The sequence below is a fragment of the Delphinus delphis genome, chromosome X, assembly GCF_949987515.2.
Source record: "Delphinus delphis chromosome X, mDelDel1.2, whole genome shotgun sequence".
NCBI lineage: Eukaryota > Metazoa > Chordata > Mammalia > Artiodactyla > Delphinidae > Delphinus > Delphinus delphis.
Window position 1 is genome coordinate 63,296,496 of NC_082704.1, and position 27,213 is coordinate 63,323,708.

Consider the following 27,213-nt stretch of genomic DNA (forward strand, 5'->3'; position numbering starts at 1 on the left):
ACTTTACTTTTGCTCCCCCTTCCCTCCCACTCCCTCAGGACCTGCACGGCTGGAGGGGGCCTAGGTGGGCAGAGAATCAGGCCCGGGATCTCAGGAGGTTCCAGGGCCCAAGTGAGCAGGGGAAGCCTGGCCATGCTCCCTTTTGATCCTCTGTCCTCCCAGTGGTTCCCTAATTTCCTCCTTCGGGTGTGGGATCCCTGCCCCTCAGGGGCGCCAGTCCCATCCCACCTCCACTTCTCCTCCCCCTTCACTCCCCCCATGCCCCATGTCCTACCCAGTGGCTGGGGGTTCCTGCCATCCCATTAGGTGTCTGTGGTTCCCCACTGGTGCCTGGTAGGTGCCCTAGTTGTGAGGAGATGCGAATTCTGCATCCTCCTAGTATGCCATCTTTTGGACTTCTTTCATGCCTATTTTTAATTAATACTTTGGATTCACTTCACTTTCATGTCATGATCCTCTGAAAGAACATACCTGTGATGAGGGACTCATCTACCATAGAATGTCCTTCAATAACACGCCCATCCACTGGAAATTTGCCTCCTGGAACCACTTTAATGATGTCTCCACGTTGTACAAGCTCCACATCCACTTGCTCTTCACTGGATATGAGTTAAAATAAAAAGCACCATGACAGTATGCTTCTCCCCCTGATCTTTCCATGCAAGCTTTTTAGTTGACATCAAGCTTGTGGCCCCATAATTGCTACCAATGGAAGTTAAAACCAACATTTAAGTTAGGAACTACAGTGTCAGTCTTTTTCACTGTTGGGGAATAGCTCAGTAGCTAGCACAAAGAAGCACTCTAAATATTTGTTGAATAGTCATTGAACTAATAAATGAAAGCTTTAGAAAGAATGTAATGGGTTTTACTGAACAAAAGAACTAATTTATTGTATGCATTTGCCTAAATAATTTTATGAGGAAAGGAATGAGAAATACAAAAGAATGAAATCTAATCAAGTCTTTAGCTCTAACTTCCAGTTTACAGGTAATATAGGAGTTATAGAACAAGTTAAATGATTCCAGATAGAAACAGAGACAAATTTGGACTGTGGGATTTTCTAAAGGACTACTGATAGATGTTTCTTTACCAAGTCAAATGTATGGAGAGGGAGGAGCAGGGAGGAACAAGGGAGGGAGAACTGGAGAGAGGAGCTATTCTACATTAAAACAAACATGTCAGGAGAAAGACAAATACTGTATGATGTCACTTATATGTGCAATCTAAAAAATACAACAAACTAGTAAGTACAACGAAAAAAAAGCAGACTCACAGATGTAGAGAAATAACTAGTGGTTACCAGTGGGAAAAGGGAACGGTGAAGAACAATATAGGGTAGAGGATTAAGAGGTACAAACTACTATGTATAAAATAAATAAGTGACAAGGATATATTGTACAACATGGGGAATATGGCCAATATTTTATAATAGCTATAAATGGAGTATAATCTTTAAAAATTGTGAATCACTACATTGTACACTTGTAACTTATATACTATTGTACATGAACTATAACTCAATTAAAAAATAAAAAAAAACCCAAACAGGGGCTTCCCTGGTGGCGCAGTGGTTAAGAATCTGCCTGACAATGCAGGGGACACGGGTTCGATCCCTGGTCCGGGAAGATTGCACATGCTGTGGAGCAACTAGGCCCGTGCGCCACAACTACTGAGCCTGCGAGCCACAACTACCGAGCCCATGCACCACAACTACTGAAGCCTGTGCACCTAGAGCCCGTGCTCTGCAACAAGAGAAGCCACCACCATGAGAAGCCCGTGCACTGTAGCGAAGAGTAGCCCCTGCTCGCTGAAACCAGAGACAGCCCGCACACAGCAATGAAGACCCAATACAGCCAAAACAAAACAAAACAAAACAAAAAACTCAAAACTTAAAACAAACAAACATATCAGTCAAATGCAGTGACACATGGACCTTTTCTGAATTCCATTTCAAACAAAGAAACTTAAAACAGTTTGGAGACAACAGGAGAAATGTTAATATGGACTGTGTATTAGATCACATTAAAGAATAATTGTTCATTTTGTTAGATGCAGTATGGGCATTATGATTATATAAGACTATGTCCTTTTTTAGAAATACAACAGGAATATCTGCAGTAAAACCATATAACCATATAACCATATAACTGGGATTTACTTTAAAATTCTCCTGCAACAACAGAAAGAAAAATAGATTGTATAGACGAAGTAAAGTGTGGCAAAATGTGAATAATTGTTAAATCTGGGAGATAGGTTATGTGAGTTCATTATACCTTTCTCTCTACTTCTGTGTATATTTGATATTTTTCCTAAGAAGTTAAAAAGAGAAGGAAGAATAATGAAGGTAAATACCTCAAGACGATATTATCAGAGTCGAGAGTTACAATAGTTGCTTCTGTAGCTTGTAGTGAAATTAGTTTGGCAAGAGCCTCTGATGTTTTGCCCTATAAATTAAAACACATACGTTAACAATGCTAAGGAAGAAAAAGTCTTATGTAAAATAAAGGCATAATCTTTAACATTTACTTAAAAGACAGCTTTAGGAATGTTAATTAATTCAAATCAGAAAATGTTTCACTTTGAAAATATGAAGTACACAAAATATAAAATGTATTATTAGGTATAATTTATAAATAAATAATGTAAATTAATAAGAAAAACATCAGAACCCAATAGGTACATGAGCAAAGGACATAAATAGGCAATTCATTTAAGAAGAAATATAATACCTGCTGTGTAGAAAATGTTTACCTCTGCTATTAATGGAAGAAATGCAAACTAAAGCAACTCTATGATACCATTTAATGCCTACTAACTTAGCAAAAATTTAGATAGGAGTCAGTGCTGATGAAGTTGTAGTAAAACTACTTCACTAACATACCCTTGATGGCAAAAATTGTTAAGATTAGTAGCATGAGCCATAGAAAGATTTATGCCCTTTAATCATATCCTTTGTAATTTATCCTAAGATAGTAATTCAGTAGAAATAACTATTAACCATGTTTAATGCAGGATTACCTAAAATTAAACTCTGGAAACAATCTAATTGAGAATAAAATCAGAATGGTTTAGTAAATTATAGCACATTGATTTAAGAGAATATTATTCAGAAACACTGAGTAATTATCTAGACTGCAAAAATGGGGAAAAAACTTTAGAGTGTTAAGGGCACAAAGTGGTATGGATACCATGTTTGCCACACCGTAAAATATAAACGTATGTAGAACAGGATTAGAAAGTGATTTCCGTTATACCATGGGATTGTGGGTGAATTTTTTTCCATCATTATTTTAAATCTGTGGTCGCATCAATTTTTCCATTAATAATGTGATATAAGTAAAATAAGTACTCTTAAATGTCTCTTAAAATAAACAAGGACACACTATATTATCTAAAGTATTAATTCCATAAATTTGGTAAATCTTCTAAAGGAATATTTAACCTAAAATACTGCCAAAACAAAAATACTTCTTTTAGTACATCGTTAACTACATAAATCAATGTATATTTCCAATAATTGGTCTAGAAAATATTATGGTCATTTACCCACCCAAGATTTTAATAAATGTCACCCTTTCTTACTTTACCTTTGCTACATGTTCCAGCCACCGGCCTAGTGCAATAAACACAAATAGCATAGGAGGTGTGTCAAAGAAAGTAACAGGGTTCACTGTGGCTCTCTCATACATTGCAACCAGAAGAATAACTAAAGAATAAGCAAATGCAATGGTAGTTGCCAGCACAATCAGTACGTCCATATTTGCAGTTTTATGTTTCAGTGCTTTGTAGGCCTGAATGTAGAAGTGCCAGCCTCCAAAAAACTGTAATATAGAAACAGTGATTAGTGCTTTTACAAAAAGCTGAAATTCACATATATACCTCAATAACTAAGATATAGTATCAATGTTAATTTCCTTTGGCTTTTATTTAATCCATAAACAACTAAAGAGAGATTATTTTTTTTGGCTGCACCATGTGGCCTGCAGGATCTTAGTTCCCCAACCAGGGATCGAACCTGGGCCATGGGAAATTCCCCTAAGGAGAGTTTTTTTTTTTTTTTTTAAGCTGAAACAATAGTGCTTGTATTTTAGCAGATACGTGTGTGTGTGCGTGTGGGGGGGTGGATTCAAATTGCTGTACAAGCCCTTGGCAGCTCTCTGCTATGATCCAATTGATATTCCATAATATAAAGAAAGTCAAGTGGTTCTCGGATTCTTCTTTTTGAAGCCAACAAAAACAAGAACCAGGAAAAGAATTACATTCTTTTGAGAATGATTTTTTATATAAAACTCACCTCCCTCTTTTCAAATTCAACCTATCACAAGCTATTGGATCTGTCCACTGTTTTCGTTAGGAAACATAACCGAAAAGCTTATTGTTCATTAGTATAGAGAAACATACTAAGATGTTTTAAAAATACTTATTGCTTTTTATAAGGATCAGAAAAAGGAATAGATCTATTAGATGGAAGTGTTCCACAGTAAAAGTTTATCTCAAAAGAAGAGTTGAAAAGTCCAAAGAAGACATACAGATGGCCAAGAAACACATGAAAAGATTTTCAACATCACTAATTATTTGAGAAATGCAAATCAAAACTACAATGAGGTATCACCTCACAGCGGTCAGAATAGCCATCATCAGAAAATCTACAAACAATAAATGCTGGAGTGGCTGTGGAGAAAAGGGAACCCTCTTGCACTGCTGGTGGGAATGTAAATTGATACAGCCTCTACGGAGAACAGTATTGAGGTTCCTCAAGAAACAAAATAGAATTACCATATGACCCAGCAATCCCACTACTGGGCATATACCCAGAGAAAACCATAATTCAAAAAGACACATGCACCCAATGTTCATTGCAGCACTATTTACAATAGCCAGGTCATGGAAGCAACCTAAATGGCCACTGACAGACGAATGGGTAAAGAAGATGTGGTACATATATACAATGGAATATTACTCAGCCATAAAAGAGAATGAAATTGGATTATTTGTAGAGACATGGATGGACCTAGAGACTGTCAAACAGAGTGAAGTAAGTCATAAAAAGAAAAACAAATATCGTATATTAACGCATATATGTGGAATCTAGAAAAATGGTACAGATGAACCGGTTTGCAAGGCAGAAACGGAGACACAGATGTAGAGAACAAACGTATGGACACCAAGGGGGAAAGTGGGGGCCAGGGGAGGATGATGAATTGGGAGATTGGGATTGACATATATACACTAATATGTATAAAATGGATAACTAATAAGAACCTGCTGTACAAAAAAAAGAAATAAAATTTAAAAAAAACATACAGAGAGTAATGAACTTAAGTGCCATGGAGAAATAATATAACTATTATGATTATTTTACAGAATAAATTAATAATAAATATATTAAAATAAAATATATTTAATATAATTTATATAAAGAGAATTTTAATGCATTTAATATAAATATAAAGAAATAAAATACAACATTTTATCAATTCTTTTCCAACTTAGGTTGTTACAGAATATTGAGCAGACAATGTTATGTGGCAGCCTGGATGGAAGGGGAATCTGGGGGAGAATGGATACATGTATATGTATGGCTGAGTCACTTTGCTGTGCACCTGAAACTATCACAACGTTGTTTATCGGCTACACTCCAATATAAAATAAAAAGTTAAAAAAAAAGAATATTGAGCAGTTCCCTGTGCTATACAGTAGGTCCTTGTTGGCCATTATCCATTTTAAATATAGCAGCATGTACATGTCAATCCCAGACTTCCTACATGCATATGTATAACTGAATCACTTTGTTGTACACCTGAAACTAACACAACATTATTAATCTATTGTACTCCAATATAAAATAAAAAGTTAAAAAAAGACAATAAAAATAAAATAAAGTATAACATTTTATTATTATAATAACTTTAAACATAAAGTTACATACAATAGCAGATATGAATACCAAATTCATAACTGAGGATGAATTGAACTCTTATTCTCTGCTTTGTCATTAAACAGTATCCTTCGGGGTTAAAATGGAATTTATTATTATCTACTTTAACCACTCAGTTTAAGATTATTTTTGTAAAGCATCCAGCATAAAATGATCGTACTTCTGGCCAATATTTGTTGTACGATTGAAAATAGCCTCACCTATCACATTTTGGCTATTTTTCATTATTAACAAATATACTTGCTAACATTTCACTTGCCTGTACAGGTACACACAATAAAAAAGATAGCAAATTCATAATGGACAATCCTGGCAGGATCTGGCGCTCCAGGAACGTAGAAGAATGAATGCTAATCATTTCTTCTTGGCTCATGTTCTGATTATGGTGAAGAGTTGCAAGGTGGTGGTCCATAACCATCATATATATCATCAGCCCCATTACAGGAATACAGAAAAACAGGCTCACAAGAAAGGCCCGTCGCCATCTAATATAGAAGAGAAAAATCATTTGAGTAAATAGGTAATGGTTAAAGATTCTATGCACTATAAGGAAATATAACTTGTGACCAATTCCCACCCAGTGTAAGGATGATATTGAAAAAACTGACATGCTAACAGTTTATTAAATTTGTAAAGAGGAATCAAAATCTGTTTTTCACTGACATTCCAAAAGTACTTACTGTCTTATCTCTCGCTTATGGTCTAGGTGGCTTGCTGACCGGTCCTTCTTGACCAAAGAAGCTTCAAAACCTAAGCTCTAAGGAAATTCATGAGAAAACAATTATTTCACTGAATGTATAAATATTACCTACAGAAATTCTAAGCTGTGGTATTGTCATTAAGAACAACTCAATTCAATTACTAAGTGCAAGTCATTCTGGGGAATATAAAGATGAAGATGTGCTTCCTTCTCTTAATTACCTTTGTTTCTAATCTTTCATCAAAGAAATGAGTATTTTCTCAACTCTATTTGATGTCTATCCTACTGTTCTCAAACTACTGATTTAACTCAAGTGCAGTTGTCCTCAGTAGAGGTTCTTATATCAAGAAGTCAACTAAAGCCTCCAATAAGTAATTTTGGAAAAAAGCAGAATCTATTACTTGGTCAGGCCGACAGAGTGTATGATGACCTAATAAAGACAGAATTGAGATATATACACTACTATGTATAAAATAGATAACTAATAAGAACCTACTGTATAGCACAGGGAACTCTACTCAATATTCTGTAATGATCTATATGGGAATAGAATCTAAAAAAGAGTGGAGGGCTTCCCTGGTGGCGCAGTGGTTGAGAGTCCGCCTGCCGATGCAGGGGACATGGGTTCGTGCCCTGGTCCGGGAAGATCCCACATGCCGCGGAGCGGCTAGGCCCATGAGCCATGGCCACTGAGCCTGCGCATCCGGAGCCTGTGCTCCGCAATGGGAGAGGCCACAACAGTGAGAGGCCCGCATACCGCAAAAAAAAAAAAAGAGAGAGTGGATATATGTATAACTGATTCACTTTGCTGTACAGCAGAAACTAACACAACATTGTAAAGCAACTATACTCCAATAAAAAGAAGAGAATTCAGCAGTAAAATCATAAATCGTACATTTAGACAAGCATCTACTAGTACTGATGTATATTAATCACTTTATTTTTAATTTTAGCTTTGACATCTATCAAGTCATTGATCCATCCATCCCCTGAAAGTACAGAAAACTGAATAATAGGCCACAAAAGCTAGCACCATACTAAATATATTATTCAAGGGTTTGCATATGCAGTCTTTATTCTTGTTGTACCCAAAAAAAGAACACGAACGAAAATTTTCTGCAATAAAATAAAGTACTGAAAGAAAATTACACCTAAGTAAGACTCATATGAACATAGACAGTAACATACACTATATTTCGAACTGCTAGGGAAAATGCTGCCATCTTACATTTCTTGGCAGTATAACACAGTGAAAAGAGCAAGCATGAGCATTGGAGTCAGAAAGATTAGGCTCAAATCCCAGCTATGACACTTACTACCTATGTGACTTTGAGGAAGTAACATCTCATAACCTGAGTTTCCTCACTTCCAAAATGAAGATGACAGCACTGTTGTGAGAATTAAATCAAGAGTTGAAGCTTTGCAATTTTGGTAACTGGCACATAGTAGATACTCAATAATGCTAGCTTCACAAAGATGTTAATGGTGTTACTATCTACATTAACAGGATCTTACCTGAATGATTAATATGCTTTTTAGATCATTAGAACACCAATGCTAGACCACAGTGAAACTTCTAAAGCACTTTAACATGTATTACCACTTAAGATTTACTGAAGACTGCAGGATGAATTTGTCACAGAGAAAAAGGTTTGGTCTTTTAAATTTCTTACTTTAACTATGATATCATTTGCTTTGACCTAACAAACAATACAGCATCTAGCAAGATGCTTCACTTTCTTAGTGATTAACATGAATTTTACTCATAACAAATTGTACTTTGCTTACATTTTCTAAATATTTTTAAATGATCTGTGGTTCTGCCTTAAGTCTGCTCCTGATTAATAGTGCCAATGTGCCTTTACCTAATTCTTCCTGACGAAGACCAAAAAAAAAAAAAAAGAAAGAAAAAGGCAGACACTCTTACATTAAATTTTGAGACAGACGTTGTCTATAGAGGTAAACAAAGGAATCAGATTTTTCTCATCATCTCTATCTGATACAAACCAGAAGTGATTCAAGGTAGTGCTGACTAGCTAGATAGGTAAGAACACAGAAATGCAAAGTCTTGGCACTTACTTCAATTGTATGAATAATATCTCTGGGACCAATAATTTCTGGATCATATTTAATATGTGCTTTGTTGGTTGCCAGGGCCACAGAGCAGTAGAAGATCCCTCCATGTTTTGTGAGGGTAGACTCTATTTTATGTACACAGGAGGCACATGTCATTCCTCTCACCTGTTAAAGACAAAGGCTTTGTTATTCAGAAATATACTTTTTTCCTCCATTAAATGTGTGTTGTTACTTTAAACTAAAAGAACTCTTGTAACAAGGGATTAACACACAAGATCCTATCTGCACTATTAATATGTTTTAGATTATGATCATTAGATCACTGTCTTTATATCACATTGAACAAAGATATGATCCCAGCTGCAACATTAAGGATCTCATTAAGTCTCCGGTCTTCCTGTTATTACTCAGTGATAGAGGATTTGACAACTATCATTGCTTCTTGTATTCAATGTCTTGCTTCCCTCTAGATTTTTTTCACCCTGCTAATGTATATAAGTATGTATGTGTGTATATATATATCCTTTAGTATTACTTCTAGTGAAGGTTAATGGATAACAAAAGTGTTCTACCTTTGTCCAAAAATGTATTTTGCCCTATGTCTTGAGTGAGGTTATACTTTAGTTGGGTATTAAATTCTAAAATGGAGGGGCAGGACTTCTGGAATGACTGTGTGAGAAGCTCAGCAAATCCTTTCCCCAAAGAGCAATGATATAACTGGACAAAAGTTTCAAAAACCAACCACTGAAAGATTATGGGAAGTAACCAAAAAGAGTACACAACAAATTACAAAGTACTTATTCAAGAATATCCACCAAAAGAATATCATTAATAGTGGAGTGAGGATTTCTGAAAATTCTCTCCTCCACAAAAGCAATTAGAAAACTGGCAAAAGTTGGAACCACCTTTTTCAGAAAAGTTGGAAAAAAGGGAACCCTTGTATACTGTTGGTGGGAATGTAAATTGCTGCAGCCACTATAGAAAATGGTATGGGTGTTCCTCAAAAAACTGAAAATAGAACTACCATATGACCCAGCAATTCCACTCCTGTGTATATATCCAAAGAAAGCAAAAACACTAATTAAAACGATACATGTACCTTAATGCTCATAGCAGCATTATTTATAATAGCCAAGATATGGAAGCAACCTAAGTTCCATCAATAGATGAATGGATAAGGTAGATGTGATACACACACACACACACACACACACACACACACACATGATGGAATACTACTCAGCTATAAAAAAGAATGAAATTTTGCCATTTGCAACAACATGGATAGACTTGGAGGGTATTATACTTAGTGAAATAAGTCAGACAGAGAAAGACAAATACTGTATCTTATCATCTATATGTGGAATCTAAACAATAAAACAAAGAAATGAATATAATAAACAGAAACCTACACATAGAGAACAAGCTAGTGGTTACCAATGGGGAAAGGGAAAGGGGTTGGGGCAAGATAGGGGTAGGGATTAAAAGGTACAAACTACTTTGTACAAAATAAATAAGCTATGAGGATATATTGTACAGAACAGGATATACAGCCAATATTTTACAATAACTTTAAATGGAGTATATATAATCTGTAAGAATTTTGAATCACTATGCTGTACACCTGAAACTAATATTGTAAATCATCTAAACCTCAATTTAAAAAACTGATTAAAAAAGAAATCTGAAAATTAAACAAAAGCTTACAGCAATGCAGGAAGCATTTATTCAAGAAAATCAGATAAATTCCAATAAAACGTCAAGCTATATGGCATTACAGTTTGCCATATTCCCATCCCCTCTCCTCCAGCTCTGGGGTAGCCATGAAGACCGATAGGCCACAATCATGGTGAAAAACAGCATCAGGAAAGATACCAGAGAGGACAGAAAAGGATTGGAGTACCTTCAAAGCCTCATTCCCAGACAACTGTCATTATTTGGCCTGTCTGATGGTTCTCTGAAATATCCCACTTGCAAAGATGTCTGTTTTTCCTGATGATCCAGTGAATACAAAAAGCCTTTTCCCCAGGAGAATTTGTCAGAAACAATTAGAGGAAATTATTTAACCTTGTGGCTGCCTGAGCCAATGGATAACAGTTGGAGCAAACAACAGACTAACAAAAAAGCCTAAAAAGGAAAGCCAGGAAGCAAGACATCCATAAGCGCTGCAACATATTCCTAGGAATCTAGAAGGCCATGCACATGCATAGGGTTATGCATATGTCCAGGGCTGTGTGTATGTTCAAAAAAGAACTGAAAAGGCCCTAACTTCTCACCTCAGGCTGACCTTTAGGCTCCATAGAAGCAGGAGTCGAAGGGTAAGGCAAAACTGACAGCTGCATGGCTGAGTGTTCAAGGCATGCCCCAACATTTACAAAGAGCTCTTTAGCAAAGACTGGGAGACTTATTGATTCCAGATATTCAAGGCAATCACTGTCTGATCATTAGCTGACAACTGAGCTAACCAAACAGAGATTTCAGTGGCCACACACAACAAAGAACACAGACTTTATAGAATTAGTTCAGAAGTCACTGAACAAACAATAACAATGACAAACAGCAACAAATAACAAACCCTGAGGAGAGGGGAAGAATCTTATTTCCAGAGTTACTACATTATATTTTCAACAAAAACTGTCAGACATACAATGAAACAAGAAAGTATGGCCTATACACAGGAAAAAACTTTCCCTGATGAAGCCCAGACATTGGATTTACTAGGCAAAGATCTTGAATCAGCTATTTTAAATATATTCACTGAACTAAAGGAAATGATGTCTAAAAAATTAAAGGAAAGTATAAGACAATATCCCATCAAACAGAGAGTATCAATAAAGACAGAGATTATTAGAAAGGCCCAATGGAAGTTTGGAGTTGAAAAGTACAATAACTGAAATGAAATCAGTGCCTATAGTGAAATTTATAAGTGCCAATATTTTAAAGTAAGAAAGATCTCAAATAAATAACCTAACTTTCTACCTTAAGACACTAGAAAAAGTAAAACAAACTAAACCTAAAGCAAACAGATGGAAGGAAATAACAAAGGTTAGAGTGAAAATTAACAAAAGAGAGAATAGAGAAAATCAACAAAACCAAAAGTTGGTTACTTGAAAAGATTGACAAAATTGACAAACTTTTGGCTGGAGTGATGAAGGGAAAAAAAAAAGGAAGACTCAAATGATTAATATCAAGAATGAGGACTGACTGCTAATAGGTATGGGGTTTCTTTTTTGGGGTGATGAAAATGTTTTGAAATTTGATAGTGGTGATTAGTTGTACAACTCTGAGAATATATTAAAAACCACTGAATTGTACACTTTAAAAGGGTGAGTTTTATGGTATGTAAATTATATTTCGATAAAGCTATTAATTTTTAGAAGTCCTTAAAAAGTACAAACCAACCCATTCTTTGTAATAGCTGCTTAGTATCCCATGGTATGGATGTATGTATCAGTCTCCAATGACCGACATTTAGTTTGTTTCCTATCTTTTGCTATTATAAAAATACTATAATAGGACTTCCCTGGTGGTCCAGTGGTTAAGACTCTGTGCTTCCAATGCAGGGGGCGCAGGTTCGATTCCTGGTCAGGGAACTAAGATCCCACATGCCACGTGTGGCATAGGCAAAAAAAAAAATACTATAATGAACACCTTTGTGCACATATCATTTCATACATATCCAAATATGTCTGCTGGATAATTTCCTACAAGTGGAGCTTCTGAGGCAAAGGCTATGCGCAATTTTACTTTTGATAGATATTGCCAAATTCTTCTGTTGAGTCCTTGTCTCAATTGACATTCCACCAGCGATATATGAGAGATCAAACACAGTGTTAACAAAATTGCTTTTTATCTTTACCAATCTCACAGGTGGAAAATGGCATTTCAGTGCAGTTTTAATTTGCTTTACTCTTATTAAAAGTGACATGGAACATTTTTTCATTTAAAGAGGTATTGTTTTGGTTTTTCTGTGAACTGTTAGTTCATATCCTTTACCATCTTTCTTTTGGTTTGATGGCTCTTATTGATTTACAACACTTCTTCATATATTAAGGAAATTAACCTTCATTTATGACATGAATTACAATTATTTTACTTGCCTTTAGACTTTGTTTATGGTGTTTTTCTCCCAAGAAGAAATTTTTATGTACCTGAAGTTATCAACCTTGTCTTTTATGGATTTTGTATGATATTTAGAAAGACTCTTCCTACTCTAATATTATTTTTTAAATGATAGATTGGATGTTATCACTGGGAAAAGCTAGGTAGAGGCTACAGGGAAATCCTCTGTACTATTTTAGCAATTTCTTTGTGAGTTTAAAATTATTTCCACAATGGACTGATGGACTGATGTATGATAAAACAAATATAGTAAAATGTTAATTGTAGAATCTATGCAGTGTGTGTAAGAATGTTCAACTGTACAATTCTTTTGACTTTCCTGATGTCTGAAATTTTTAAAATAGAATATTGAAAAAAGCTCCAAATATTTCTTCTAGTAATTTCATGTAGGAATCATACTATATTTTAGAAGTTGATTTTCATTTATTCATTCAAACCCAATTCTTGTTTATTGGTTCTTAATAGAGATGATTATCTTTTTTTTTTTTTTTTTTTTGGTGGTACGCGGGCCTCTCACTGTTGTGGCCTCTCCCATTGCAGAGCACAGGCTCCAGATGCACAGGCCCAGCAGCCATGGCTCACGGGCCTAACCGCTCCATGGCATGTGGGATCTTCCCGGACCGGGGCACGAACCCGTGTCCCCTGCATTGGCAGGCGGACTCTCAACCACTGTGCCACCAGGGAAGCCTGAGATGATTATCTTTTACATTCTATGCTTGAAGGCCACCATTGTCATATCTTTCCAGTTTCCTTAATTTTCATTTTATGTTTTATTGTCCCCACATTTTAATTATTTTTCAAACTCTTTTCTGAATTCTTGCCAAGTTTTTCCTGCAAATTCTATTAACCACACAAAATGTCTTACTTACAACAAGTTCCAAAACACCATCCCCTTCATCAGCATTTTCTATCACAGTGGCTCCAAATCCAAGCTCTCGGATTAACTCGGCTATCATCGGGGGTTGTATGACAGCAGGGTTATATCTTACTTCTGCCTTCCCAGCCATCAGAGCCACAAGTACAGAATATATTCCTAGGAATATTGATAAGAAAAACAATTCAGATAACATTTCTCATAAAAATAATAATCTTATAATAGTTTTTTTTTCATTTAACTGTGAAAGGATTAAGTGAATCTGGAGAAATTTATTTCTTAACTTTTATACAGTATTGAGCCAAAATCAAAACTATTTTAAAAGAAGGCTTCATTTTAAAAAACTTTTTAGTATGGAAATTTTCAAATACATACACACACACACAAAAGAGAAAACATAATAAACTTGATGTACCCATCTCTCAGCTTCAGTAATTATCAGTAACACTGGGCTGCTCTTGTTTCATATATATTCCTACCCACTCACTCTCTGCCCTTTACCCTGATTATTTTGAAGCAAATCCCAGATATCGTATCATATGTAAATATTTAAATACATATAACTAAAAGATAAGACTCTTTTCTTTAAAAAAGAACCATAATACCATTATCAAACCTAAAATAATTCCTCAATATCATCAAATATCCAGGCAATGTTCACATTTCCACAACTGTCTTATAACTGTTTAACACTCTTTGTTTGTTTGCTTGAATTGGGATCCAAATAATGCCCATGAATTGTAATCCATTGAGACCTTATCATGTAAATATAAAGTATTTTTAGAAACTCGTAAGACAGAGTCCTAGAGAAAGGAACTCGTGTACTTAGGAAATGACTGCAGTTGTAGCAAAGAACCCAAGAATATACCAACATACACATTACAATATTGCCAAATAACAGTAATTTCTTTCTCAAGTTTTATTGTCTGACATACACTAATCTAAAATGCTCTTATTCCTAAGAAAAGAAAAGTGCCACACAACTTAACAAAGAAGTTCATTTTATGGCAGTCATGCTGTTCTCTGGTGTAAGCATTTTGTTAACAACCATCCCACTTCTCTAGACCAGCTATTGCTGTAACTGCCAGGAAGAAAATTAATAACGTGAAGTAGAAACGGCAGTTCTTTCTAGGAATCAGCAACCCTTGGTGGCTACCAGACAGGGAATAGGGATCAACAGTCCATAGGTTAGATCTGGGTTTTGAAAAAAAGAAAAAATATCCAAATATTAATTTAATAATAGTTTTTAATAAGAAGACAAAGTATCTAATATAATCTAAGTTTTCTGTATAAAAGTGGTTAAAAAATAAAATACTATTCTTTTCTTTGGAAAAAATAATGGTTACACACTGGGTTTTGTGGGTACCAAATAATTCAGAAGATCAGATCACAGGAAAGTATCAGTAATAAGAGAAGGTGTAGAGAAAGTAGGAAAAAAATCTTCTTGCTTCAGTTGAATGTAATCTACAGCCAAAGAGAAAGAGAAAATCTGGTTTTTCAAGTTTCAAAAACATGTTTCATACTTATATAAATTACGGAAAATTTTTAAAATTCTTACTTCAAAATATAATTAGAACTCTATCAATTCATTTTTAAAAATATAATGCAGATGAAACTGAGGGAAGACCAGTGTCACTTAATTAAAAAAACAAAAGTGAATGTAGTGACCCCAGCTAGGGCAACGGTATGCCTAACTGGGTTAGGAGGAAGTAAAGGGGTAGTAGAAGGTAACTGGAAGTATCAGCTTAATGGATTAAAGAAGAAAAAAGATCTGTAACTGTAATTTGTAACAGGCATTGCTTGTCTCATGAGAAAGGCTATTTCTGAACTGCCCCAAAAGAGTTTGTTCTAAAATTAAACAGACCCCTTGAAAACTTCTTTTTGCTTTCATTTGCTTGCAACTTCCCTCCTGTTCTTTTTTAATCACTCAAAGTGTAATTTAGCCCTGACTGCATTATAATTAGATATAATGGAGGCTGAAATGAAGGACGCAGAAATGAAAGAATGCAAACAAGATAATATTGAACTGAAGATGACTCTAGTGTATAACATACATTTTGTTACAATAATGTTCTGGCCTTTACATATAAGGTGATTCCACTGGCTACAGAATTCCATTATTACAGTGTATACTTTGAGTTATTTCCCCAATAGTGGGGATAAGCTTATAATAATCATATTTATTCAGCCCTTCTGAGTAACAGCATGTATCATTAAGACATCTTGGGCGAGGGCTGTTTGAGTACCAAACCTATGACTTCAGGCTCATTAAACATACTCATGTATCTCTACGGTTAACAAATCTACTATGCATACTGCGAAGTCCATTAATGTGAGTGCAAAATTTTAAGCTAAAACATCTGAGTGTGACTGATTAAAAACCAATATTGTAGAATGGCTTGAAGATGGTGGACAAGAAGGACCTGCCCTCACTCCCTCCTGTGAAAGCACCAGAATCACAACTAACTGCTGAACAATCATCGACAGGAAGACATGGGAACTCACCGAAAAGATACCCCACATCCAAAGACAAAGGAGAATCCACAATGAGACAGTACGAGGGGAGCAATCACAATAAAATCAAATCCCATAACTGCTGCGTGGGTGACTCACAAACTGGAGAACACTTATACCACAGAAGTCCATCCACTGGAGTGAAGGTTCTGAGCCCCACATCAGGCTTCCCATCCTGGGGGTCCGGCAATGGGAAGAGGAATTCCTTGAGAATCAGACTTTGAAGGCTGGCGGGATTTGATTGCAGGACTTTGACAGGACTGGGGGAAACAGAGACTCCACCCTTGGAGGGCACACACAAAATAGTGTATGCATCGGGACCCAGGGGAAGGAGCAGTGAACCCATAGGAGACTGAACCAGACCTATCTGCTACTGTTGAAGGGTCTCCTGCAGAGGCAGGGGGTGGCTGTGTCTCACAGCAAGGACAAGGACACTGGCAGCAGAAGTTCTGGGAAGTGCTGCTTGGTGTGAGCCCTAGCAGAGTCCGCCATTGCTCCCACCAAAGAGCCCAGTAGGCTCAAGGGTTGGGTCGCCTCAGGCCAAACAACCAACAGGGAGGGAACGAAGCCCCACCCATCAGCAGACAAGGGAATTAAAGTTTAACTGAGCTCTGCCCACCAGAGCAGCACCCAGCTCTACCCACCCAACTCCCTCCCATCAGAAAACTTGCTCAAGCCTCTTAGATAGCCTCATCCACCAGAGGGCAGACAACAGAAGCAAGAAGAACTACAATCCTGCAGCCTGTGGAACAAAAACCACATTCACAGAAACGCAGACAAGATGAAAAGGCAGAGGACTATGTACTAGATGAAGGAACAAGATAAAATCCCAGAAAAACAACTAAATGAAGTGGAGATAGGCAACCTTCCAGAAACAGAATTCAGAATAATGATAGTGAAGATGATCCAGGATCTTGGAAAAAGAATGGAGGCACAGATTGAGAAGACACAAGAAATGTTTAACATACACCGAGAAGAATTAAAGAACAAACACCTAGAAGAATTAAAGAACAAACAAACAAAGATGAACAATACAATAACTGAAATGAAAATTACACTAGAAGGAATCAATAGCAGAATAACTGAGGCAGAAGAACAGATAAGTGACCTGGAGGACAGAATGATGGAAATCACTGCCATGGAACAGAATAAAGAAAAAAGAATGAAAAGAAATGAAGACAGCCTAAGAGACCTCTGGGACAACATTAAGCTCAACAACATTTGCATTATACGGGTCCCAGAAGGAGAAGAAAGAGAGAAGGACCCAAGAAAATATTTGAAGAGATTATAGTCAAAAACATTCCTAACATGGGAAAGGAAAGAGCCACCCAAGTCCAGGAAGCACAGACAGTCCCATATAGGATAAAACCAAAGAGAAACACGCCGAGACACATAGTAATCAAACTATCAAAAATTAAAGACAAAGAAAAATTAAAGACAAAGAAAAATTATTGAAAGCAGCAAGGGGAAAACAAGAAATAACATACAAGGGAACTCCCATAAGGTTAACAGCTGATTTCTCAGCAGAAACTCTACAAGCCAGAAGGGAGTGGCATGATATATTTAAAGTGATGAAAGGGAAAAACCTACAACCAAGATTACTCTACCCAGCAAGGATCTCATTCAGATTGGATGGAGAAATCAAAAGCTTTACAGACAACCAAAAGCTAAGAGAATTCAGCACCACCAAACGAGCTCTACAACAAATGCTAAAGGAAATTCTCTAAGTGGGAACCATAAGAGAAGAAAAGGACCTACAAAAACAAACCCAGAACGATTAAGAAAATGGTAAAAGGAACATACATATTGATAATTACCTTAAACGTGAATGGATTAAATGCTCCAACCAAAAGACACAGGCTCATTGAATGGATACAAAAACAAGACCCATACATATGCTGTCTACAAGAGACCCACTTCAGACCTAGGGACACATACAGACTGAAAGTGAGGGGATGGAAAAAGATATTCCATGCAAATGGAAATCAAAAGAAAGCTGGAGTAGCAATACTCATATCACATAAAATAGACTTTAAAGTAAAGAAATGTTACAAGAGACAAGGAAGGACACTACCTAATGATCAAGAAATCAAACCAAGGAGAAGACAACAATTATAAATATATATGCACCCAACATAGGAACACCTCAATACATAAGGCAACTGCTAACAGCCAAAAAAGAGGAAATTGACAGTAACATACTAATAGTGGGGGAATTTAACACCTCACTTACACCAATGGACAGATCATCCAAACAGAAAATTAAAAAGGAAACAGAAACTTTAAATGACACAATAGACCAGATATATTTAATTGATATTTATAGGACATTGCCTCCAAAAACAGCAGATTACACTTCCTTCAAGTGCACATGGAACATACTCCAGGATTGATCACATCTCGGATCACAAATCAAGCCTCAGTAAATTTAAGAAAACTGAAATCATATCAAGCATCTTTTCTGACCACCACCCTATGAGATTAGAAATGAATTACAGGGAAAAAAACGTAAAAAATACAAACACATGGAGGGTAAACAATATGTTACTAACTAAGAGATCACTGAAGAAATCAAAGAGGAAACCAAAAAATACCTAGAGACAAATGACAATGAAAACACGATGACCCAAAACCTATGGGATGCAGCAAAAGCAGTTCTACGAGGGAAGTTTATAGCTATACAAGCCTACTTCAAGAAACAAGAAAAATCTCAAAGAAACAATCTAACCTTACACCTAAAGGAACTAGGGAAAGAAGAACAAACAAAATCCAAAGTTAGCAGAAGGAAAGGAATCATAAAGATCAGAGCAGAAATAAATGAAATAGAAACAAAGAAAACAATAGCAAAGATCAATAAAACTAAAAGCTGGCTCTCTGAAAAGATAAACAAAACTGATAAACCATTAGCCAGACTCATCAAGAAAAAGAGGGAGAGGACTCAAATCAATAAAATTAGAAATGAAAAACGAAAAGTTACAACAGACACCACAGAAATACAAAGCATCCTGAGAGACTACTACGAGCAACTCTGTGCCAATAAAATGGACGACCTAGAAGAAATGGACAAATTCTTAGAAAGGTATAACCTTCCAAGACTGAACCAGGAAGAAAGAGAAAATATGAACAGACCAATCACAAGTAATGAAATTGAAACTGTGACTAACAATCTTCCAAAAAACAAAAGTTCAGGACCAGATGGCTACACAGATGAATTTATCAAACATTTAGAGAAGAGCTAACACCCATCCTTCTCAAACTCTTCCAAAAATGTACAGGGGAAGGAACATTCCCAAACTCATTCTATGAGGCCACCATCACCCTGATACCAAAATCAGACAAAGATGCTACAAAAAAAGAAAATTACACACCAGTATCACTCATGAATATACATGCAAACATCCTCAACAAAATACTAGCAAACAGAATCCAACAACACATTAAAAGGATCACACACCATGATCAAGTGGGATTTATCTCAGGGATGCAAGGATTCTTCAATATATGCAAATCAATCAATGTGATACACCATATTAACAAATTGAAAAATAAAAACCATAGGATCATCTCAATGGATGCAGAAAAAGCTTTTGACAAAATTCAACACCCATTTAGGATAAAAACTCTCCAGAAAGTGGGCAGAGAGGGAACCTACCTCAACATAATAAAGGCCATATACGACAAACCCACAGCAAACATCATTCTCAATGGTGAAAAACTGAAACCATTTCCTCTAAGATCAGGAACAAGAGAAGGATGACCGCTCTTGCCACTATTATTCAACACAGTTTTGGAAGTCCTAGCCACGGCAATCAGAGAAGAAAAAGAAATAAAAGGAATATAAGTTGGAAAAGAAGAAGTAAAACTGTCACTGTTTGCCAATGACATGATACTCTACATAGAGAATCCTAAAGATGCTACCAGAAAACTACTAGAGCTAAACAATGAATTTGGTAAAGTAGCAGGATACAAAATTAATGGACAGAAATCTCTTGCATTCCTATACACTGACAACAAAAGATCAGAAAGATAAATTGAGGAAACACTCCCATTTACCATTGCAAGAAAAAGAATAGAATACCTAGGAATAAACCTACCTAGGGAAACAAAAGACCTGTATGCAGAAAACTATAAGACAGTGATGAAAGAAATTAAAGGTGATACAAACAGATGGACAGATACACCATGTTCTTGGATTGGAAGAATCAATATTGTGAAAATGACTATACTACCCAAAGTAATCTACAGATTCAATGCAATCTCTATCAAATTACCAATAGCATTTTTTTACAGAACTAGAACAAAAAATCTTAAAATTTGTATGGAGACACAAAAGACCCCTTATAGCCAAAGTAGTCTTGAGGGAAAAAACGGAGCTGGAGGAATCGGGCTCCTTGACTTCAGATTATACTATAAAGGGACAGTAATCAAGACAATATGGTACTGGCACAAAAACATAAATATAGATCAATGGAACAGGACAGAAAGCCCAGAGATAAACCCACACACCTATGGTTAACTAATCTATGACAAAGGAGACAAGGATATACAGTGGAGAAAAGACAGTGTCTTCAATAATTGGTGCTGGGAAAACTGGACAGCTACATGTAAAAGAATGAAACTAGAACACTCCCTAACACCACACACAAAAATAAACTCAAAATGGATTAAAGACCTAAATGTAAGACCAGACACTATAAAACTCTTAGAGGAAAACACAGGAAGAACACTCTTTGACATAAATCGCAGCAAGATCTTTTTTGATCCACCTCTTAGAGTAATGGAAATAAAAACAAAAATAAACAAATGGGACCGAATGATAGTTAAAAGCTTTTGCAAATCAAAGGAAACTACAAACAAGACACAAAGACAACCCTCAGAATGGGAGAAAATATTTGCAAACGAAGCAAGTGACAAAGGATTAATCTCCGAAATATACAAGCAGCTCATGCAGCTCAGTATCAAGAAAAACAGGGCTTCCCTGGTGGCACAGTGGTTGAGAGTCCGCCTGCCGATGCAGGGGACACAGGTTCGTGCCCCGGTCCGGGAGGATCCCAAATGCCACAGAGTGGCTAGGCCCGTGAGCCATGGCCACTGAGCCTGCACGTCCAGAGCCTGTGCTCCACAACGGAAGAGGCCGCAGCAGTGAGAGGTCCGCGTACCGCCAAAAAAAAAAAAAAAAAAAAAAATCAAGAAAAACAAAGAACCCAATCCAAAAATGGGCAGAAGACCTAAATAGACATTTCTCCAAAGAAAATATACAGATGGCCAACAAACACATGAGAGGATGTTCAATATCACTAATCATTAGAGAAATGTAAATCAAAACTACAATGAGGTAACACCTCACACCAGTCAGAATGGCCATCATCAAAAAATCTAGAAACAATAAGTGCTGGAGAGGCTGTGGAGAAAACGGAACCCTCTTGCACTGTTGGTGGGAATGTAAATTGATATAGCCACTATGGAGAACAGTATGGAGGTTCCTTAAAAAACTAAAAATAGAATGCCATATGACCCAGCAATCCCACTACTGGGCATATACACAGAGAAAACCATAATTCAAAAAGACACATGCACCCCAATGTTCATTGCAGCACTATTTACAATAGCCAGGTCATGGAAGCAACCTAAATGCCTATCAACAGACAAATGGATAAAGAAGATGTGGTACATATATACAAGGGAATATTACTCAGCCATAAAAAGGAATGAAATCGGGTCATTTGTAGAGACGTGGATGGATGTAGAGGCTGTCAAGCACAGTGAAGTAAGTCAGAAAGAGAAAAACAAATATCGTATATTAATGCATATATGTGGAACCTAGAAAAATGGTGCAGATGAACCAGTTTGCAGGGCAGAAGTTGAGACACAGATGCAGAGAACAACGTATAGACACCAAGGACGGAAAGTGGTGAGGGGGTGGTGGTGTGATGAATTGAGAGATTGGGATTGACATATATACACTAATATGTATAAAATGGATAACTAATAAGCGCCTGCTGTATAAAAAATAAAATAAAATTCAAAAATTAAATATATATATGTATTATAGCTATTCTAAGAATTTGTAACCTAAAATGACAACTTGTACACAATATTAAGTAACTTTTGAACACTTTTACTGCAAGCAAAGATCAGTGATCAAATTGTTGGAAGAGAACAATTCTAAACAAACTTGGCTTTGGTCCAGTGCTTGGCCTGGATATAGTAATATTGAAACTTATGGATTGTAGTTGTTAGTTTTAAGCATAACTTTATCAGAAAATTCATGTTTCTTAACATCCATTGCAGCCAAGGTCCATAAGGAATAGTAATCTTATGTATTTCCTTTTGCTATTTGACTACAAACTTCATTGATATTAAAATGTGGCCATGAGGTAAACAAGACAGGAACTATATCTAAGGGAACAAAACACTAACAAAAACTGGTTGTCAGGAAGTCAAGGTTGTCCTGAAAATCACTGATAGTCTTTATGAGGCCTTGGCAAGAGTCATAAACATGGTTACAAAACACATAAGAGGACAAAAAGGACAGAGTCCTCAAACTAATACATAAAACAACAGGCTTTAAGAGTGTCTTACCTTCTTCTCGTCTTAAATTCCGTTCAATGTTTGCTACACAGGAAGCACAAGTCATACCAGTGACCTGTATGTAACACTTAGATGAAGTCTTTGCCTCCTCTTTGTCATGAATTGGTGTCATCATTTTGGTATGAAATTCATTAGTTGAGGTCAAAAGTGGCATTTCCGATGAGGACTGAGCTATTACTACCAGTGGCTCATTTGTATCTGGTGGACAGGAAAAGATTCTTTTCATTTGAGGTATTCTCCAGCTGCATCCTCGTCACTCATCACAATCCACACCACCTGGCACTGTCAATCCACTCCTTTAAAATTGTAATGGACCTAGAGCCCAGTGCAATGTTATCTCTACACTTTCTAGGAAGTGACTTCCAAGTTCAACACTGCCCATCCCAATTCTCGGGAAAATCTGAACTAACTGAATAAACAAAACTATACATCAATATCTTCAAGCCATTATCTCTACCCCAAACCCGAGTAGACAATGGTTTGTTAATAGATAGCTCTTATTTTTATCATGAATTTTTATCATTATGTTAACAATTTACATACTGGCAGTAAAGCAATTCGTGATATAGTAAGTGGAACCAAAAGCAGTCGGCAAAACAGCATTGAAGTATAATGTCATTTAAAAATTGTTAGTGTATATATGAGAACCTGCAAAAGAAAGCCTAGGAGGGTACATACCAAACTATTAATGGTGGCTCCTTCTGGGGAATGGGGTTAAAGCAGGAACAGAATAACAGACAGATGAACAAACTTCCTCTACAGACACTTCTGTATGTTTGAACTTTTAACACCAATATATCGTATTTTTAAAATTAAAATGCCTTTGTGGACAATGGAAGAAGAGGCAAAGAGTAAGTCAGCAGTAATATTCATTTTTCGCAAAGGAGTGTTCAGAGACTCTTTCCATAGAATGTTTATGGACTGTGAAACAGTGGAAAGCTTCTGTCATCCAAGAAGCTCCCCTGCAGTCTCAGAAAAGTTGTTATTCTGCTTTACTTTATCCACTGCAGTATCAATCACCTCCCAAGAAGGGAGAAAGTATTCCCTTTTGCACATCCATGTATCAATACATGCAAAAAAGCTAGAGTTTCTACTCTCCTGCACAGATAAGGAGGAAAAGAAGTGATGTGGAAATTTCCACTAACCTAACTTGTTATTTCTTCCCCTTGGGCAAAAAACTGGTTCAGGTCTGTTTGGCTAGGCGACAGAGGAAAGTTTGCATAGCAGAGTTGGTTTTTAGGGTGCTGAAGAAGGGCATCTTTTGAAGAAACTTTAACAAAAGCCTTAGCATTTCCCTAATGAATAATGATCTAGACTTCTCAAATCAGTTATAATAATGGCTCTTAAATTTTAACACACATACCATCACCTGGAAGATCTTGTTAAAATGCAGGTTCTGATTTAGTACATTTAGGGTGGGGCCTGAGACTCTACTTTTCCAACAAGCTTCCAGGTGACGGCAGTACTGTCAGTCTGAGTAGAGCAAAGGACACTCTGAATAGCAAAGGACAAGATTCTCCCAATTCCGAAATGAGTCAGTCTCTGGTCTTAAGTGGATCAGTTCAGAAAACGATATTCATTAAGATTACGAGAGTATTATTTAGAACAAAGAGGAAAAATTTACCAAATAGTACCAAAAATTCAAAAAGGAGGCTCATTTGCCCAAAGGAAATAGCTTTGGCTTTGAAAAAAAACATTATTTTAATCTAGCCAGGAGCTTATTCATTCTCTCATAATTATTACTATCAAGACTTAATGTTGAACTTGGACAATGAAAAAAAAAGTTTATACTACCAATTACTTTAAGTCTTGTTCCAGAGTAATTTAGTTCTTTCAGGTACCAGAAGTAACCTAAATACCATCTACAATTTTCACACTCTAGAAGTACAGTATTAAATTAAAATAAGTCATAGTGGTGACCCCCCTTTTTTTTTTTGGCTGCATTGGGTCTTTGTTGCTGTGCGTGGGCTTTCTCTAGTTGCGGTGAGCGGGGGCTACTCTTCGTTGCTGTGCGTGGGCTTCTCATTGCGGTGGCTTCTCTTGTTGTGGTTGTGGCTCACGGGCTCTAGAGCGCAGGCTCAATAGTTGTGGCCCACAGGCTTAGTTGCTCCGCGGCATGTGGGATCTTCCCGGACCAGGGCTCGAACCCATGTCCCCTGCACTGTCAGGCGGATTCTTAACCACTGCGCCACCAGGGAAGCCCCAAGGTGATCCCTTTTAGCTACATTGGCATGACTTCTCAACAAAGATTCATAAAATTGTGACCTTTACCCCAGTGAGTGTGGCAAGAAGAGCAAAACCTTCCATCTGCCACAGAGGCAGTACAGGTGTTAAAAAGCCACAATGAATTAAATGGCTAGTTTCTTTAAATTAGCTTTTCTATAAGCTGTAGCCACACTACTTATGCTTAAATGAATTCAAAAGGAAGGCTGACTCTCCTGCACTTGAGGCAACAATCAGAAAAGATTCCAAAAATTTCAAGAAAGGGTTTCCAATCTGATCCTCAAAACTGGCAGGTTCAGTCTAAAGTAATATGAAGAATAAATACATAATCAGAAAATGGCTTAAAAACAGTTATAAACATCATGTCTGCAACTTACTCTCAAATGATTCATAAAATGGTATATACGTGTGTGGGTAATGTGTGTTTGAATATATGTCTCTGTCTGTCGACAAAGAGAATGATAAAACAAATGTGGCAAAATATTAACAACTGTGGAATCTGAGTAAAATTGGTAAACAGGAATTCTTTGTACTATTCTTGTAGCTTTTCTGTAAGTTTGAAATTAAAGATAAAAAAGTTACAAAAAAGGAAAAGGAATTTGAGTATTGTGTTTGCTTTCATTGGTTAGTGAAGACAATTTCACATACTATGTCTTTTTAAGAGAATGATGAGATTGATGGTCATGATAAAAAAACACCTCCCATTTTTCTCACTACCTCCTTTAACATTTATGGCCCACCCAGGACTGGTATAACATGAAGGCAAAATGCACTGATCCCTGTACCTCTAGGAACAGGTCAGAGTGGCAGACTGTGAAGCCTGGATCAGCACTGACACTGGCATTCAGAAAATGGGTAGCCACAATTCTGGTGGTATCTTAAACTCTGATCTCTAGTAGAAACACACAATGCAGTCATTTGTTATCAACCAGATATATATATATATATATATATATATATATATATATATATATTCTTTTTCAGATATATATCATCTTTTTCAGATTCTTTTCCATTATAGGGTATTACAAGATATTGAATATAGTTCCCTGTGCTATACAGGGGTCCTTGTTGTTTATCTATTTTATATACAGTAGTGTGTATCTGTTAATCCCAAATTCCTAATTTATCTCTCCCCCCATTTCCCCTTTGGTAGCCATAAGTTTGTTTTCTATGTCTGTGAGTCTGTTTCTGTTTTGTAAATAAGTTCATTTGAATCATTTTTTTTAGATTCCACATAAAAATGATATCATATGATATTTGTCTTTGACTCACTTCACTTAGTATGATAATCTCTAGGTCCATCCATGTTGCTGCAAATTACATTATTTCATTTCTTATGGCTGAGTAGTATTCCAGTGTGCACACATATTCGCGCATGTGTGTGTGTGTATCTTTTTTAAGGCACAAGAATCTTGGTCTTTTGAGATCTTCTTTATCAAAGTGAGACTTCTAAGTGAGAATATAAAATGGTGCAGCCATTTTGGAAAACAGCTTGGCAGTTACTGAAAAAGTTAAACATATTCACCATATGACCTAGAAATTCCACTCCTAGTATATACCCAGGAGAAATAAAAAAATATATTCATGCAAAAACTTGTAACAAATGCTCATCACAACATTATTCATGATAGCCAAGGAGTGGAAACAACCCAAATCTCCATCAACTGATGAATGGAGAGACAAAATGAGGTCTATGCATACAATGGTATACTATTCAGCAGTAAAAAGGAATGAAGTACTGATACATATCACAAACATGGATGAACGTTTGTTATCTTGAAAACATTATGCTAAGTGAAATATGTTAAATACAAAGGGACAAATATTCTGACTCCACTTATATGGTACTTAGAGTTGTCAAATTCATAAAGCCAGAAAACAGAACAGTAGATAAAAGGGGCTGGGCTAGGGGGAGGTGAAGGGGAAATGGGGAGTGACTGCTAACCAGTATGAGGTTTCTTTGGGAGGCTGATAAAAATGTTCTAAAATTACATAATGGTAATGGCTGCAAATTCCTATGAATATACTAATAACCACTGGATTGTGTACTTTAAAAGGGTGAATTTATGGTATGTGAACTACATCTTGACTTTAAGAAATGACAGTTCTATAATTTCTACCATTTGTCATGAACATGAAAATTAAGAACGTTTACATCTCTGGGTCCTTTTC

At 36.4% G+C, this 27,213-nt stretch overlaps 1 protein-coding gene across 1 annotated transcript in view; it reads right to left on the minus strand.

The window, feature by feature from the left end:
- The window catches only part of ATP7A (ATPase copper transporting alpha), a 139,480-nt gene that overhangs the window by 26,399 nt on the left and 85,868 nt on the right, over positions 1-27,213 (minus strand). Inside the window, exons 5-12 of the mRNA XM_060002413.1 lie at positions 22,807-23,013; positions 13,706-13,869; positions 8,718-8,879; positions 6,619-6,695; positions 6,198-6,423; positions 3,588-3,821; positions 2,353-2,444; positions 472-599 (exon numbers count right to left, since the gene is read on the minus strand). Of these exons, the coding sequence (XP_059858396.1) occupies positions 472-599; positions 2,353-2,444; positions 3,588-3,821; positions 6,198-6,423; positions 6,619-6,695; positions 8,718-8,879; positions 13,706-13,869; positions 22,807-23,013 (1,290 nt within the window). The remainder of the gene's footprint in view (positions 1-471; positions 600-2,352; positions 2,445-3,587; positions 3,822-6,197; positions 6,424-6,618; positions 6,696-8,717; positions 8,880-13,705; positions 13,870-22,806; positions 23,014-27,213) is intronic.